Source organism: Chiloscyllium plagiosum, unplaced genomic scaffold, assembly GCF_037043375.1.
Source record: "Chiloscyllium plagiosum isolate Xiang-an unplaced genomic scaffold, Cpla_swu_hap1 HiC_scaffold_12, whole genome shotgun sequence".
NCBI lineage: Eukaryota > Metazoa > Chordata > Chondrichthyes > Orectolobiformes > Hemiscylliidae > Chiloscyllium > Chiloscyllium plagiosum.
Genome location: NW_028270150.1, coordinates 26784384 through 26801957, shown reverse-complemented (window position 1 = coordinate 26801957; position 17574 = coordinate 26784384). Strand labels below are relative to the sequence as shown.

At 43.2% G+C, this 17574-nt stretch overlaps 1 protein-coding gene across 2 annotated transcripts in view; it reads left to right on the top strand.

Annotated features, from left to right (window-relative positions):
- The window catches only part of chaf1b (chromatin assembly factor 1, subunit B), a 53868-nt gene that overhangs the window by 20710 nt on the left and 15584 nt on the right, over nt 1-17574 (top strand). For both annotated transcript variants that reach the window (XR_015758790.1, XM_043701236.2), the window contains exons 7-10: nt 2977-3055; nt 6868-6961; nt 17225-17294; nt 17382-17473. Coding sequence is in view for 1 of the 2 variants with exons in the window: in XM_043701236.2 (XP_043557171.1) it covers nt 2977-3055; nt 6868-6961; nt 17225-17294; nt 17382-17473 (335 nt within the window). In the remaining variant the exon portion in view is untranslated. The remainder of the gene's footprint in view (nt 1-2976; nt 3056-6867; nt 6962-17224; nt 17295-17381; nt 17474-17574) is intronic.

Below are 17574 nucleotides of genomic sequence, written 5' to 3'. Positions count from 1 at the left end.
ACGTTTACCTTCTTCGAAGTAAATTCCTGACCATTTGAACATCACATTTGAGAGTTGATCCTGCTTGTTGTTTAAGATGTCCTCTTGAACAGTTAGCCCTACTAAATTGCTTTCTTTATTTTTCTCGAGCGAGTTCCGGAATTCTGTTAAAGGAAGATGGTGTCCTACCAACGGAATAGTATTTTCCAAAGAAATAGTGTGAGCATTAGCGAGGGTAATGCAGTGAATGTTGCCTACGTGGATTTCAGTAAGGCATTTGACAAGGCCCTACATTAAGTAAAACTAAATCCTGCAGGAGACCGGGAATGTGGTGAGTTGGTTCCAAAATTGGCTTTGTGACAGGAAACTTTTTTTTTCTGTGAATCGAGAGCATTTCCTATGATCTCTCATAGGGCTCAGGTTTGAGTCCCTTGCTGTTTGAGGAACAGATTAATGATTCAGATTTAACTTTGGGAGGCCCGAGTGGGAAATTTGCAGAGGGCACAATAATTGGCCCGGTAGTGACAAAGTTGGCAAAGTGTTGGTGGTTTGGTTGAATGGGTAGAAAAGGAGTGAATGGAAGTAAGTCTGGAGTACTGTGAGGTTATTAGGGGTCAGGAAGTGCCTAATAAAGGAAGGGAACACAAACTAAATGGGAGGGACTGAGGGGGAGTGAAAGAAATGAGAGATCTGGGAATGTGTCCACAAGTCCCTGAAGGGGTCAGCACAGGTACACTAGGTGATGAGAATGTGGAGGCTTTTTTTCTTTGGATGAGGTATTGAATAAAGACTTTTGGAATACTGCGTACAATTGTGAACTCCCTACTATAGGAAGGAAGGTGTTAAACTTGAGCAGATGCAGAATAGATTTAAAAGACCGTTGCCAGGGTTAGAGGGTTTAAGCTATAGGGAGAGGCTGAATAGGCTGGGGTTGTTTTCCCTGGAGCGTCGGAGGCTGAGGGGTGACCTTATAGAGGTTTATGAAAACATAAGGGATGTGGATAGGATGAATAGACAAGGTCTTTTCCCTTGGGTCGGGGGAGTCTAGAACTAGAGGCCATAGAAAATAGCTGCAGGAGTAGGCCATCTCGCCCTTCTAGCCTGCACCACCATTCAATGTGATCATGGCTGATCATGCAATTTCAGTATCCCATTCCCGCTTTCTCTCCATATCCCCTGGTCCTTTTAGCCGTGAGGCCCATGCCCAGCTCCCAGGTTTCGGGTGAGGGAAGCAATTTAAAAGGGACCTTGGTTAACTTTTTCACACAGAGGGTGGTGCGTGTATGGAACAAACCGTCAGAGGAAGTGGTGGGGCTGGGTACAATTTCAACAATTATAAGGCATCTGGATGGGTATATGAATAGGAAGGGTTTAGAGGGATATGGGCCAAATTCTGGCAAATGGAACAAGATCACATTGGGATGTCTGCTCAGCACGGACGAGTTGGATGAAGGGTCTGTTTCTGTGCTGTATGACTCTGTGACCAGGGACTGGAGTAATACTGGAATGTTGTAAAATGCTGGTTTGGCCGCAGCTGGGTATTGTGTAGAATTCCGGTCACCACGTTCCAGGAAGGGCATAATTGCTCCAGAGAACGTTCAGGAGGAGATTTACAAAGGAGTATGTTGCCAAGGCTTGCAAATTGTAGCTAAAAGGGAGAATGGGAGTGGTAGGGTGATGGGTATCCTAACGGAGGTGAGTAAGGTAATGAGGCTCCTGGATAAAATGGGCATCAGAGAAGTCAATTACCAATGGTTACAGACTTGAAGTGATTGGTAGAGGGTTAGAGGGGTACGAGGATAAGCCTGTTCACCCAGAGAGAGGTAAGTATCTGGAATTCACTGCCCACTTTGGTGATTGAAGTGTTTAAACGGAACCTAGATCTGCTCCTGAAATGCTGATGCTGCCAGGCCGCAGATCGGGTGCTGGAAAGAGGTGTTCAGGTGAGCAGCTTGTTTATTCAGCCAGCACAGACCCGAGGGGTCTCCTTCTGTGCTGTACCTTTTTTAATGGTCCTGTTTTGATCCAGAGGCAGAGGGGTATATCTGACAGGTATCTAAATGTGGAATGTCAGCGATATGTCCGACAATTACCCCTAGATTCCCAATTCTTGATCAGCTTTTGGTTTATTGTACACTGTTATTTTTTGTCACTATGCATGTCCAGGTATTTCCATAATTAACATCCTGATAGAAAAAAATAAATTAAAAAAAAAAGAGTTTATTAATGTTAGCATAATTTTAGCATTTATCTAAACAAATTTCTGTTGTGCTGGTTTGTATCAGTGTGTTTTTCGCTATGTGAGAATGTGGTTTGAATATGTTTTTATTTGTCTGTGTGGTTGGATACTGAATATGCAGTGGAACGTTTGCATCCTAAGAATGGTGAATATGTGAAACTCTCAACCACAGGAATAGTATCAATACCTTTAAGAGAAACGAGGGAGAATGGATTGTTACGGTATTAGATTTAACTGGGGACAAATAGATGAGGTTTTGTTTAAATTAGATTAGATTACTTACAGTGTGGAAACAGGCCCTTCAGCCCAACAAGTCCACACCGACCCTCCGAAGAGCAACCCACCCAGACCCATTCCCCTACATTTACCCCTTCACCTAACACTACGGGTAATTTAGCATGGCCAATTTACCTAACCTGCACATTTTTGGATTGTGGGAGGAAACCGGAACACCCGGAGGAAACCCACGCAGACACGGGGAGAATGTGCAAACTCCACACAGAATTGAACCCGGGTCTCTGGCGCTGTGAGGCAGCAGTGCTAACCACTGTGCTGCCCCGTTTTAGTGAATGTTAAATATCAGAATGGAGTGGTTGGGCTGAAATGGCCTGATTCAGTGTCCCACATCTTATGGAAGCCTATATGATTGATCAGAAATTGTATTCTCATTGATTGTGTACATAGCAGCATTACAGTTCCAATCAATTGCTGAACAAATGTGAGATATTTAAAGTGTCACTTTGTATTTTGTTTCACAGGGTTATGCGGGTGTATAGCACACAGACCAGGCGGGTGGCATTTAATGTCAGCAAGATGTCATCTGGTAATGAAGGCGAGGTAAGTGAGACTGCGAGAGAGCACCTTGAATAGAGAGGTGGACTGTTCATAATGTTATCCTGCAGAGCTCTGGAAATGATGGCCAAGTTTTTAACAATGTGCCTGGCATGCAGGCCAGGATTATCCTTCCTTTCTGGCATTCCCTGCTGTATGGCACCAATTGAGACAATACTGGATGTAATCCAGTCATAGATTCCTGTAGCTTGGAAATAGACCCCTCAGTCCAACCAGTCCAGGCCAAGAAAACTCGCAAACTAAGCTAGTCCCAGCTCCTGGCCCGTAGCCCTGTCATACGTCCCATTCTCATTGTTGGATGTCTGATATCTCCAATTGCTGTGGACGTTTTTCTAACCCAACTCAGCCAGATATCCGAGAAGATCGGGTGTTACTGGCCATTTCTTTTGAGTTTTAGCCGAAACGATGCCTGGTGATCTAGAGCCCTGATGGAAATTCCACCTCTGTGTTTATCGGCAGTTCCACAGCATTGGGAAATGAGCAACTGAACGAGTCTGCAGTGTTATCATGAAGGTCAGCATGAACACCTGCAGCTCCATTGATAAGAATCAACACCGAATTGAAAGAACATGGGTCCCACAAAATTCCACACTCACCCGAGGTGCTGTTTTCCTTTCGGTTCAGGCAGACACAAAATGCCCCATCCTGGCACTAATTTAAAGGAGAATGGAGGAATTAATCTCCCTATCCTGGCCACCGTTAATGTCATGAAAACAGGTTCCCTGCCCATTTTCACATTGTTTGCAGGCGTTTGCTTTGTGCAAGTCCCACATTGCAAAACCAACAATACTTCAAGAAGTACTTAGTTGGCTGTCAAGCACTTTGGAGAGTTGCTTTATAAATGTAGATCTTTTCTTGTTTTTTTTTAAAAAGTGAGCTTCTCTAAAACCAGCAAACCCAGGGGATTATTTGAATGTTAACACAGCTGGCTTTTTAACCATGAGATTCCTGACTGACCATTCTGTACCTGCAGTGTCTTCTTGTGGCAAAAAGCTAGTATTGCGGCACCATCACATCCAATGGATGAGTTTCTGGGTTTGGGGTGGGGACACTGTTGAAGATGCCACCTTTCAGATGAGACTTTAAACTGCAGCCTTGCCTGCCTTCTCTAGTAGAAGTAAAAGATGCCATGATATACTGGGATCATTGAGGTGTTGCCCTCATTCCCCATATCTTGACAGTTCTGATATTTCAAAAGCACTTATTCTGTAAAGTACTTTGAGATGTCTGGAATTGGTGAACGGTGCTATAGAAATGTAAATCCTTCACCTTACCATAGCCTGTTGACCTGCTACTTTCAAACTGGGATACTGACTTTGGAGTCCTCAGTCTTTGATAATTAGCTTTATTAGTATAAAATAATTTTGAGCTTTCAGTTTCTGGTTGGCCGTTCTGAAACCGGTTTCCCTTTTCCATTGTAGGTCTAAAGATGCAGGAATTAGGGCGATGGAAGCATGTCGTGTTCCCAGCTGTCTTACACACATACGATCCACACTGTGCAAAATCCCTTATCCGTCCTGCCTTCTCATTGTCCAAACACTCCCTCCAATTTATAAATTGATTCGTATGTGGTTATTTTGATTTCGTAAATGCTGCTCACGGTGTGATCTGCTCCATGTTGGACAGACCAAAACACGGGTTAAATTCTACTCAGCAGGTCTGGTAGCATCTGTGGGGAGAAAGCAGAGTTAACATTTTGGGTCCAACCCGTTTGCCAAGCACAAACCTGCCTGTCGTTTGAACTGTCCACCTTGCTGTTCCGTTGACATCGCTGTCCTTGGCTTATTGTGCAATTCCAGTGAAGCTCAGTAGAAGCTTGAGAAACAGCACATTATCATTCAATTAGACACTTCACAGCCTTCTAGACTCAACATTTAGTTCACCCGTTTCACACTGTGAACTGTCCTGTATTTTATTTCCTTTTGCTTTGTTGGGTTTAGCTTTACAGTCATCTCTCTCTCGTTGGGCAGCAGCTGTTCATATCCTGCTTTTCAGACAGATCTTTACTTGACATTTTACTGCACCCTTTGACTGTGTGTCACCAGTCTTTAATCTCTCCATTACAGACCTCTTGTTTGTGTTGTGTTCTGCCCCGCCTCAGCTGATTAAAACTGATTGCAGTTCTCTGTCAGCAGAATGTAGCAGAGGTGGAAATGCCAGCAATTGCTAGATCCTATGTGAGAATAAAGAAAGGAAAAAGAATGACTTCCATGATGTATGTTACTATTCACCTTATACATTTCTGATCTGGATGAAGGAACTGAGGGCATTGTTGCTAGGTTTCTCGCTACCACAAAGATAGGTGTAGGGAAAGGTAGTGTTCATGAAGCAGGGAGTCTGCAGAAGGACTTGGACAGGCTAAGAGATTTGGCTAAGAAATGGCCGATGCAATACTATCTTGGAAACTGAGAGATTATGCACTTTGGGAGGAAGAATAGAGGTGTAAATGGGGAAAGGCTTTGGAAATCTGAAGCACAAAGGGGCATGGAAATCCTAGTTCAGAATTCTTTTAAGGTTAACATGCAGGTTCATTTGGCAATTAGGAAGGCCAATGCAATGTCAGCATTCATTTCGAGATGGTGAGAATACAAGAACAGGGATGTACTGCTGAGGGCTGTATAAGGCTCTGGTATTCGGAATATTATGAGCGGTTTTGGGCTGTATAAGGAAGGATGGGCTGGGGGTCTATGGGAAGTTCACAAGCTTGATCCTGGGGATGAAGTGCTGTCTTATGAAGGGGGGTTGAGGACTCCGGGTCTGTACTTGATGGAATTTAGAAGGATAAGGGAAGGATCTCATTGTAAGTTCCAGAATACGGAGAGGCCTGGATAGAGTGGATGATGGGAAGATGCGAGTAGGAGAGACTAGGACTCGGGGGCGCTGCCTCAGTGAAGTGATGGTCGAGATGAGGAATTTCTTCAGTCAGAGGGTGGTGAAGCTGTGGAACTCATTGCTGCAGAAGGCTGTGGAGGTCAAGTCATTGAGTGTAATTAAAACCAAGTCAGATTAGCAAGGGGATCAAGGGTTACAGGAAGAAAGCAGGGGAATGGGATTGAGAAACACACCAACAATGATTGAATGACAGAGCAGATCTGAAGGGGCCAAATGGCCTATTTCTGCTGTTATATCTTAGGGCTTTGTCCTTTTTTTTTACAAGTTTTATTGTGGCTTTGTCTCTCCTAATTATTGTGATTTGCTCTGGCATTGGTCATTGGTGCTTCAGCTTCAGTATGTTCTGTGTCTGTGCTGTGTGAACAGCGCAGTTCATGATGCGTGGTGTGACTCGGCTATCTTTAGCCTCACGGTTCTAATCATGTTCTATCCAGTGTTCAGCTCTGGTTACAGCTCAGAAGCAGCAAGTCCTGACACGAGGGGGGTTGACTGTAAGTGACATTAGTGCAAGGCTCATGGTGAAGTGACACATTCTTTCCAGCAATGTGTGGTCACATGCCCATCATCACCTCTCTCTCTCTCTCTCTTATAGCCCATCATGGTTTTGTCAAACATATTCACGATATGTTCAACCTGCCCTCTCTCTAGCAAATTCTGTACTGTAACCTGTGATTGGCTGCCTTTCTCTCTGCCTTCAGAAAAATCAAAGAAACCTTTTTGAACCATTGTGTATCCCATTTAACCCTGCCTCCACTTACTGACTGTCCACTCGTGTGCTTTAAGTGAATCTTTGTAAGTGCGAATTCTAATGCAAGTATGAAATGTGGAAAGAAATTACTTGGAAGCGCTCATTTGCTGGAATTAGAACTCATTCCTTCCTTTTTCATATTTTAAACTGATGACAGACCAAGAGTTATCGAATGTTTCACGATGATGGCATGAAATCGTTTTTCCGCCGACTCACCTTCACACCAGATGGCTCTTTGTTGCTCATTCCGGGTAAGCAGATCTTGATTGCCTGATTGTTCTTTTGCAGAGTGATGACTGAGCCTTTCTGATTTCCCCGGAGAACGTGCGGAACCTACAATTTCCTGTTTCTCCCCAGCAACCCCTCAGCCTATCGAAATTCCTCTTGCCAACCCAACAGCAACCGCTTTCTCCTGTGGCATGAATTGTTGTGATAGTTTAAATATTTGGAATACTTGTGTTTATTTCAATGATATTCAGCAGTATTAAAGAGCGCTTGGTGCTAGGATCTAAAGGAAATACCCAAGCAGCTGTTTCAGAAACAGTGGCAATATTTACCAGTTTGTTTTCATGTCCAGCGTAACCTAACTTTGAGTTCTTCTGTTGGATGACAGAGTTGAGGAACTTGACAGGTCAGTGATGGAAATGAATCAGATTGGAGAGTTCTGGCTCTATGCCTTCCTGGCCAGCAGTGAGATACTTAATCTCAGCTAAGGCAACAGTAAGGGCTGTACAGATACTTTTTGAGGACAAGAGGACAAAAGTAATTCAGGACTTCTGTTCCTGAGTGCTCTGTAATATAGATACTTTCCAATCAACTGACTAGGGAGAGTCAGCATGGCTTTGTGCGTAGGAAATTGTCTAATCTTGAGGTTGTTTTGAAAGGTGACAAAGAAAACTGATGAAAGCAGAGCAGTAGATGTTGTCTATGTGGACTTCAGCAAGGAGTTCAACAAGGTTCTGCATAGTAGACTGGTTGGTAAGGTTTAAAAAAAATTAGCTGTGCTGGGTCCCTTGCTTTTCTTCATTTATCCAAATGATTTAGATGTGAATATAGGAGGCGTGGCTAGTAGGTTTGCAGATGCCACCAAGTTTGGTGGTGTAGTGGATAGTGAAGAAGATTCTCTCCGTGTACAGCGGGACTTTGATCAGATGGGCCAGTGGGCTGAAGAATGCCAGATGGGTTTAATACAGGTAAATGTGAGGTGCTGTGTTTTGATCAGGCAAACCAGGGCAGGGTGTACACAGTTAAAGGTAGGGCCCTGGGCAGTGCTGTCAAACAAAGGAACCAAAGCACGCAGATTCAGAGTTCCTTGGAAGTGGAGTCACAAGTAGACAGGATGGTGAAGGAGGCTTTTGGCATGCTTGCCTTCATTGGTCAGTGCATTGAGTATAGGAGTTGGGACATCATGTTGTGGTTGTATAGGAAGTTAGTGAGGCCACTTTTAGAATAATGCATTCAATTCTTTTCTCCCTGCTGTAGGAAAGATATTTTTAAACTTGAAAGGATTCAGAAAAATTTACAGCAATATTGCCGGGACTGGAGGGTTTAAGCTATGGGGAGAGGTTGAATGGGCTGGGGCTGTTTTCCTGGAGCATCGGAAGCTGAGGGGTGACCTTATAGTGGTTTATAAAATGGTAGATCGGTTTAAGATATCAGGTCGGCAGGGATGGGTTGGACTGAAGGGTCTGTTTCCGTGCTGTATAACTCGATAATCTGCAGGTATGCTGCCACTCTGCCAGAACAATTCCTGATGATCTGGGTTGTAAACATTTCTGCACTTTGAGGGAACATCTTATTCTGAACTGCCCTTCCAGCTCAGTCTGCAGTGTGCGAACTGCTGAGAGTTGCTGGTACACCACTCTGCAATGATTCAAAGGAGAGAGTTGATTTTAACATGTTAGCTAACTGGTGTATGACTCTTAATCACAAATGGTTTCATCTGTGTCACTGGGGTATTTTAAAAAACTGCTTTGTGTCATAATGTGGTTTATTTTGGATACCCTTTCAAAAAGTCTTTGCAGATTGTTTTCTAAGTCACGCATGTCCTTCAGCTGAGCCACGCTCTTCTGAAGCTACTGCCTCACCCAGTCCCAGCTTGCACTCCCAGAGTCCTCTGCAGTATATCGACAGTCTGATGTCTCAGTCACATGATGCCATGACATGAACATTTATGGAAGGTCTGCTGCTGATGATACAAAACTTAGAGCGACCAGCAGGTGGTAGCACTGCTCCCTTTGCAAGGGACAGACAATGGAGGCTGAGAAATGTTTGAATTACCAATCTTAATTTTTTTGCCTTCAGCCTTTCCTCAACTGTGTCTATGACAAAAACAGATGCCATCGGTGTTAGTCATTGGATTATGATAGAGGGTATATTTCCTTCTCGGGACCAGCAAGTGCCAGCAAGCATCTTGAGAAAGTCAATGATTATTGAAGGCAGATTAAAAAAAAGACAGAGCACTTGGATTCAAGAATGCTAGATGGTCCTGATCTTGGCAATAACCGAACCATTGTTTTTAAATCGGCACATGTCAAAATAAAGAAGGGTTTATCAAGGACAAATACAAGGAAGACCATCAGAGAACAATCAGATAAATGCAAGCCAGTGTGCCTTTGCAAAGGGTGGTGTTGCTTAAGGTGAATGATGTGGAGGGCTGGGATGGGCAAAGTTGAAAATCTCTCAACACCAGGTTATAGTCCAACAGATTTATTTGGAAACACAAGCTTTTGGACCACTGCTCCTTCCTGTCTGTGTCGATATGTGTGATCTTCTTGGAGAACCTCTTCATTCTAAACTGGCAGTTGGTGTCGATGGTAGCCATGAAGGAGCAGCGCTCCGAAAGCTTGTACTTCCAAATAAACCTGTCAGACGATAACCTGGTGTTGTGTGATTTTTAACTTTAAGTGTAAGCATGGATAATTTGAGGGAAGTTTTACTTATGGGCTCACGGGATGTGGATGTCACTAGCAAGGCCTGCATTTATTGTTAATTCTTAATAATAATGGCTAATTTATTGCCATTCCTAATTGTCCACCTATACTTCCCACTGCTTCGGGAAAGCAACGAACATAATCAAAGATGGCTTCTACCCCGGTTATAATCTCTTCCACCACCTCCCATTGGGCAGAAGATAGAAAAGTTTTTATACACATACGTATAGGTTCAAGAACAGCTGCTTCCCACCTTTGTTAGACTTCTGAATGGACCTTTCAAATTTCAAATGTAATGTTGATCTCGCTGTCTGTGCACCTTCTCTGACCTGTAGCGTAGTATTCTTTACTCTGTTCTACTACCCTAATGCACTTTGTATGGTATGAATCTGCCTGTACTGCACATAAGACAAAACTTTTCACTGTAGCTAGGTACATGTAACGGTAATAAATCAAATCAAGGAAGGAGTCAGCCCATTTCTCTCGGTCTGGAGACACATGCAACCCAGACTGGGTAAGGCTGGCAGGTTCCTTTCCTAAAAGGACATTAGTGAATCAGATGAGTTTTTACAACGCTTGACTATGGTAGCATGCTCATCATTTTAATTCCAGAATCTTATTTTGCCTTTGCCATGGTGAGATTCGAACCCATGTCCAGTAACATGACCACTATAACAACCACTGCCTCTAAAATGGAAGCTGGAAGAGGAGCAATGGTTGAATGAACATTGGCTGAAGGAAGAATAAAGTGTGTTATTTGATAAGAGAGTGATGGCAGAAGTGAGAGAGACTGAGTGGGATGTTCATGGATTGGTCAGGAGACCCTGCATGTGCCTGGTTCAGGTGCCCACTATAAGTTCATCGAGAATAAGGGTGGAACTAAGGTATGAAGCAGGCAGGAACTGGGAGAAAAAAGGGTAAAATTAACTCTAGTAAATCAGTGAAATAAAAGTCAGAACAGTTAATTGTGAAATACAAGCAATCCTGCTCCTTTCTGCTATTGTGTTCATTTCAACATGTGGAACCACATTGCAGCTGAATTGCCTCAAACAGGACCGATCGTGGTATCTTCAGGTTGCGATGTACTCTTGTAGAGGGAGCATTGGATACAACATATTGACAGGGACCCTGTGTATTACTTATGATGTAGATTCAGCCAAAGATCAAATATGTGATAGATATTAAATCACTGTGGAGTAGCAATGTTTAATAGATTGTCGAATCTTGTGTCAACGGAGAATAGTTTGAAATTATCACAATAAAACTATAGATTACCTTGAGTATTTTATTTAGTGAACCAGACCAAGCTTGTTGAGAAGCATTCAGCGTTTGTGACTCTTTTAATGCTAACATGAGTTGAATAACTCTATGACCAAAGACTGGGGACACTGATGCTCGTCAATCTTAACTTGACAGAGAAAAGACAGTGTAGAATTATAGAAGATATGAACTGATGCAGATAAACTCACCTTGAAATACTACTTTAGATTATGTCAAGTTATTGTAGCAGAGGATAAAGACTATCGAAAGAAATGATGCCAGGAACCATTTTAGTTATGGTAGGTTAATGGGGACTTAAAACCTAGGACAGGACAGAACACTATGATGTAGATGCCGCTGTGTTTTTGTGTTGTCCTTTAGATGCAAATGTGGATGCAAATGGTAACAATCTGAGACAGGAATAGTCTATGCTACATCTGCACAAACATGAGGTTCATTGCTCTTTTAACGTCCTGCTTTCCCTGGCTTTCAAGAGAAACACCAACATTAAGCTCCTTGCAAACGTCAGTTGTGAACTTAAGAATGGTAGTAATTGTGGTGAATGGGGCAGGCCCCATTAGTTGCACAATCAACATCCACCATTGCCGTTCCCTAAGTCCTGCCCTGTTCTCGGCCTCGCCTGAGCTACATTGTCAGTCACAGTAACCCATTGATGTTGAAATGTCTTGGTTTGGAACTCATGAGGCTTCCATGGTTTGGAAGAGGAAGCCTTTCTGGTTTCTGTAAAATCAGGGACTTTCACGACTGGAGTTCCTCAAGAGTCACTGTTGGGACCAGAACTTTTGATTTTGCACATTAATGATCTAGATGAAGGAGCCGAGGGCATTTTGGCTAAGTTTGCAGATGATATAAAAGAGAGGTGGAGGGACACTGGGGAGGTAGGGAGGCTGTAGAAGATTTGGGCAGGTTAGAGTGGGCAAAGAAGTGGCAGAGGAACACTGAGAAAGTGCGAGATCATGCACTTTGTTAGGAAGAATATAGGCATAGGCTATATTCTATATGGGAGAAAATTCAGAAGCCTGAAGTGCAAAGGGACTTGGGGGTCCGAGTTCAGGATTCTCTCAAGGTAAACGTGCAGGTTGAGTCAGGTAGTTAGTAAGGCAAATACAAGGTTGGCATTTATTTCTAGTAGACTAGAATATAAAAGCAGGGATGTACTTCTGAGGCTTTATAAAGCTCTGGTCAGACCACATTTAGTGTATTGTGAGCAATGTTGGACCCCAAACCTCAGGAAGGATGTACTGGTCCTGGGGAGGGTCCAGAGGAGGTTCACGAGAATGATCCCAGGAATGGAAGGCTTACCACAGAGGAATGTTTGAGGACTCTGAGTCTATACCTGATGGAATTTAGAAGGATGAGGGAGCATCTAATTGAAATCTACAGAATATGGAGGAACCTCGATTATCTGAACGAGATGGGCAGGCACTGTTACGTTCGGATAGTTGATTATTCGGTTAATTGATTGAATGCCTCTCCACTGGGGCTCGGAGTTTTCTGAATGCCTTGCTCCCTCTCTGTCTCAGGGTGTGTAAGGGACCTGCAGCAATGCTGAACGCCCCCCCCCCCCCCCCCCCCCCAAAACAGTTCAATGGAATTGACGCAGCGAACACTTGCTAAGTCTGCTCCCCGGCAGCAGCACATCGCGTGTGAACCCCTGCTCCCCGCAGCCGGACTGGACACCAACAGTAAGACTGCTGGTGCCTTTGGGGGGGGGGGGGGTGAAGCTCAAAATAACATGTGCACGCACACCCCACTTTGTCCTGTACAGGGCAGTGTTGGAGAGATTATCAGGGGAAGGTGGGGTTTAGAGTACACCTGTGTGTAGAACTCCAGGAAAGTGTGGGGAGCGAGAAGGCAGGCAGGCAGTCGTTTGGAGATGGTCCCTGTGCTCCCATTGATGTCCAGGACTGTTCTCGGCAGCATTTCAGAAAGCCGGGTGCATTTTTAATTATTGTAAACAAAAGATGCGGGCAGTGTTGAAATACCTCTTTGATGTAATGAGATCTTCTTCAGATAATCCGAAATTCGGATAATCGAGGTTCCTCTGGACTGAATAGCCGTTGGGAATACTGTGGACAATGGGAAGATATTTCTATTAGCAGGAGAGACTAGGACCAGTGGGTACAGCCTTAGAGTAAAGGGGAGACCCATTAAAACAGAGATGAGGAATCATTTCTTCAGCTCGAGAGTGGTGAATCTATGGAATTCATTACCACAGAAGGCTATGGAGGTCAGGTCACTGAGTATATTAAAGACAGGCGTAGATGATCTAGATGAAGGAGCCGAGGGCATTCTGGCTAAGTTTGCAGATGATATAAAAGAGAGGTGGAGGGACACTGGGGAGGTAGGGAGGCTGTAGAAGATTTGGGCAGGTTAGAGTGGGCAAAGAAGTGGCAGAGGAACACTGTGAGAAAGTGCGAGATCATGTACTTTGTTAGGAAGAATATAGGCAGAGGCTATATTCTAAATGGGAGAAAATTCAGAAGCCTGAAGTGCAAAGGGACTTGGGGGTCCGAGTTCAGGATTCTCTCAAGGTAAACGTGCAGGTTGAGTCAGGTAGTTAGTAAGGCAAATACAAGGTTGGCATTTATTTCTAGTAGACTAGAATATAAAAGCAGGGATGTACTTCTGAGGCTTTATAAAGCTCTGGTCAGACCACATTTAGTGTATTGTGAGCAATGTTGGACCCCAAACCTCAGGAAGGATGTACTGGTCCTGGGGATCAAAGGTTATGGGGAGAAAACTTTCTCAACCCCATTCTCCTGTTATCAGCCATGATTAAATGGCGGAGCAGACTCTCGATGGGCTTGAACGGTCTAATTTCTGCTCCTATGCCTTATGGTCTCATGCAGTGGTTTGTTCTCTGAGCGACTGATTCTCTGAGCTGTTTGTACAATGGATGAGGCTCAGCAGAGGGGTTGAAGCCTTGCAAAATTGGCTCTTGTTTGTATTTGAATAAGGTTCCCTGTAACAAAAGGATATGTGTCTTGCATTTGCCGTCTTGTTGCTGATTTCAGCGAGGGGTTTGTTTTTGTGAGGATTTTTTGTTTTCTGTTATTACTTGTTGGTGGGAACTGTTTCGAATGTATATTCTCAGGTCCAGTTGTACAACACCAAGTTGAACTTATTTTTCTATCATTAACGAAACTTGGCTTAAGAAATGTGAGATTAAGGATAGGCTAGGTTTAACAGGGCACTACATTCTGATTGCTGGTGTTCCCTGACTACTTTTGTTACATTACTGCTTGAGGTCTCCTTTGTAAGAGTTTGGCATCAAACTACAGCAGTAAGGAGCAAAATTCTGCGCATCATTCAAGTGGGTGATGTTCACAATTCAATCAGGGATCATTCCTTCTCATACAAGGAAAAGGGCAGTGTGGTAATTTGCAGTATGATATCAGGAGAAATGTGCGGTCTTTTCAGACAATCATTACAAATAGAGAGCATGGGTTTCCACAGGATTCTGTGAAAAAGTTGCTGACGGAGTTTTTAAAAGAATAAACACTTCTATATGTCCATGTCAAAAATGGCAGAGACTGTCCCTCCCCAGTGAGCATTGAGGAAAGTCAGATGTATGTTTTGCAGATGAAGAGGAGAATCATTGGAAGTTTGCAGTCGGAAAATGTGCAGAAATATCCTTGGTTTGGTAACCGCTTTGGCAGAGACAGCACTGGATGAGTAACTTGTCTTTGCAAAAAAACGAGTTATGAATTGTCGCTTGAAGAAGGGAATGGTTTATTATACAGACAACATTTCATACATGAGCGAGAACGATTGCCTTCCTCTGTAGGCACTGCATCCTAACTGGTTCACAATTAATAGTCTTGCACATCTCGTGGACCTTGCTGCTGCTGCTGAGAAATCTGTCCAGGTAGTTGCAAATGTTTGGAAGATGCTTTTACAGCCAAATGTTAGAATTCTGCTGAGGAGAGATTAAAAAAAACACCCCTCTGCACTCAGGGTGGGGGGGAGGAGAGGGAGAGGAGAGGAAAAGGAAAAGGATCCTCTCCAAGGACATCCGTTGCATGTTAGTGTTCCTTTGTGTCTGTGCCAAGCAAAAACGTGTTGGTCTTTCCTGGGAATAGAATATGCATTTGGAATAAGCACAAAAAAGCTGTTGAAAATAAACGGTCCAACATTTAAATTGAAATAATTACAATTTGCATTTCATTGTTTGATTGGGTTAATAGTTGAATTTTTTTTTAAAGGCAGAATTGCTGCAGTTTCATTTTATGTGTATCTTCTAAAATGCATAGCCATGTCCCACAGAATTGAGATTCCTCTGCCACAGAAATTGTTGTGGTTTATTATGGAAACTGGTTTGAGATGTCCTGAAGTTCTCATGATAAATTAGATGCAAAACTACAGCAAACTTTGTTTTAAACAGCACCTCATGTACCAGAACTCGTGATAAACTGACAGCAATTATATGTCTGAAATACTAGAAGTTTACTGTACAGGTAGTTCTTCTATAATGTGATAATTGCATTCTTGTGCAACCCCACGTTTATAGAAAAATCGCACTTCAAAAACAGCGTCCCCAGTTTGTCAATTGGTTTACAGCAAATGAAATGCACGTTATAGCAAAATGCACGTGTTAATGAAATGCACGTTATAGCAAAATGACCCTGTATTATTGTGATCTCCACAATGTCTGAGCAATCGGTTGAGGGTGAGTGAGAAGGCTCTCTGCCAGTTTTGTGTAAGGGAAAGTTGCGTTATTATTTAAGTGATTTATGTTATAAATAAAGTAAAACATAGATGTGCATACCTCCCACATTACATTTCTTCATGCATGTTTTTACATTGATTATGTGGACCTCTTGATTATCTTGCTATACTTTGTCAGTTTATCGTGTCTCAACTCAGCCCTGAAGTTCAGAAATGTACCACTTAGTGTGTACACAGAGGTGTTGAGTTCTTTGGTTATGTCTGGAATGGGATTTAATTGAGAGAATCATCATCTGCTCCAAAACTACTGTTCCACTCCAGACTAGACACGAATATGCTTAACTTTGTGTGTATTAGTTCTTGCTGGGGTGTAACTTCTAGGTGAGCTAGTACCTATTGTAGTACCAGCTGGAAAGTGACTCTGCAGCTTTAATTTCAACCAATGAAAATATTTTGTTCATATAGAACTGTAATCCCATCCTAATGTCTTCATGAAATTCTATGTTAATAGTTATGTATAGCCACTATTAAAACAGTCATTTTGTAGCAATCCAGAAACACAAACTGTTTATTTTCTGCCTTTCTGAATTTGCTACCAATGGTGCATTCTCTGCAATGGAATAAATATTTAAACAGCAGCCAATCTAATTCTCAGTCAAATTGAGCATTGTCATTGTAATTTAGGAGGTTACAAAGGATTTGACATTGATTTTAATTTTGATGCCCTCTTTGGAAGGACAGCATTAAAACCTGGAAGTGGTTGGTTGAGAGGAGTTTGTGAAATGAAAACTGTGCTGCTGTTTGTATCTTTCAAGGGTGAGTTTATCTGCCTTTGAGGAGAAAGTGAGGTCTGCAGATGCTGGAGATCAGAGCTGGAAATGTGTTGCTGGAAAAGCGCAGCAGGTCAGGCAGCATCCAGGGAACAGGAGAATCGACGTTTCGGGTATTCCTGAAGAAGGGCTTATGCCCGAAACGTCGATTCTCCTGTTCCCTGGATGCTGCCTGACCTGCTGCGCTTTTCCAGCAACACATTTCCAGCCCTAATACTGCCTTGATGACTTTGTTTTGTGTGGATGTATCTGCTAGCTTTCTTCTCCCACATTCCCCAATATTTATCCCATAACTCAAAGTCAACTGTGGTAGTTTTGTGCAATTTCAGTTTGTTAGAACGATTTAGGAAGAAACTCCTGTTGGCTCAGTGGTTAGCACTATTGCCTCACAGCACGAGGGACCCAGGTTCAATTCCAGCCTTGAGTGACAGCGTGGAGTTTGCACGTTCTCCCCAGGTCTTCATGGGTTTTCTCTGGGTGCTCCAATTTCCTCCCACTATCCAAAGATATGCAGGTTAGATGGATTGGCCATGGGAAATGCAGGTTTACAGGGTATAGGGGGAGAGGGCTGGATCTGGTTGGGATGCTAGGTAAGAGTGAGGACTGCAGATGCTGGAAGTCAGAGTCTAGATTAGTGTGGTGCTGGAAAAGCACAGCAGGTCAGGCAGCATCCAAGGGGCAGGAAAATCGACGTTTTGGGCAAAAGCCCTTCTTCATTCCTGATGATGACGTCGATGTTTCATGTTCGTTTATGCTGCTGAACAGCACCTTCTTATTGACACTCTGATTCCTCTTTCAGCTGGTTGCGTTGAAGCTGGAGAGAATGTTACGAACACAACGTATGTATTTTCCAGAAAAAATCTGAAAAGGTAGGACCTTTTCTGTGTTATGACAATATTGAGTACTTGTCTGAAATTTGAGAGGTAACTTCACCAGTGCATCTCTTTTATTTGAAGGCCAATAGCGCATCTACCTTGTCCTGCTAAAGCCACACTGGCTGTTCGTTGCTGCCCAATATTTTTTGAGCTAAGGCAACCAAAGGTCGAAGGTGAGTCTAATGCCGCGATGTGAAGACTACTTGACTGTATCTGATTTTGAATAACAGTTGTCAAAGGGAATCCAGGATGGAGGACGGGAAAAATTTCTGGC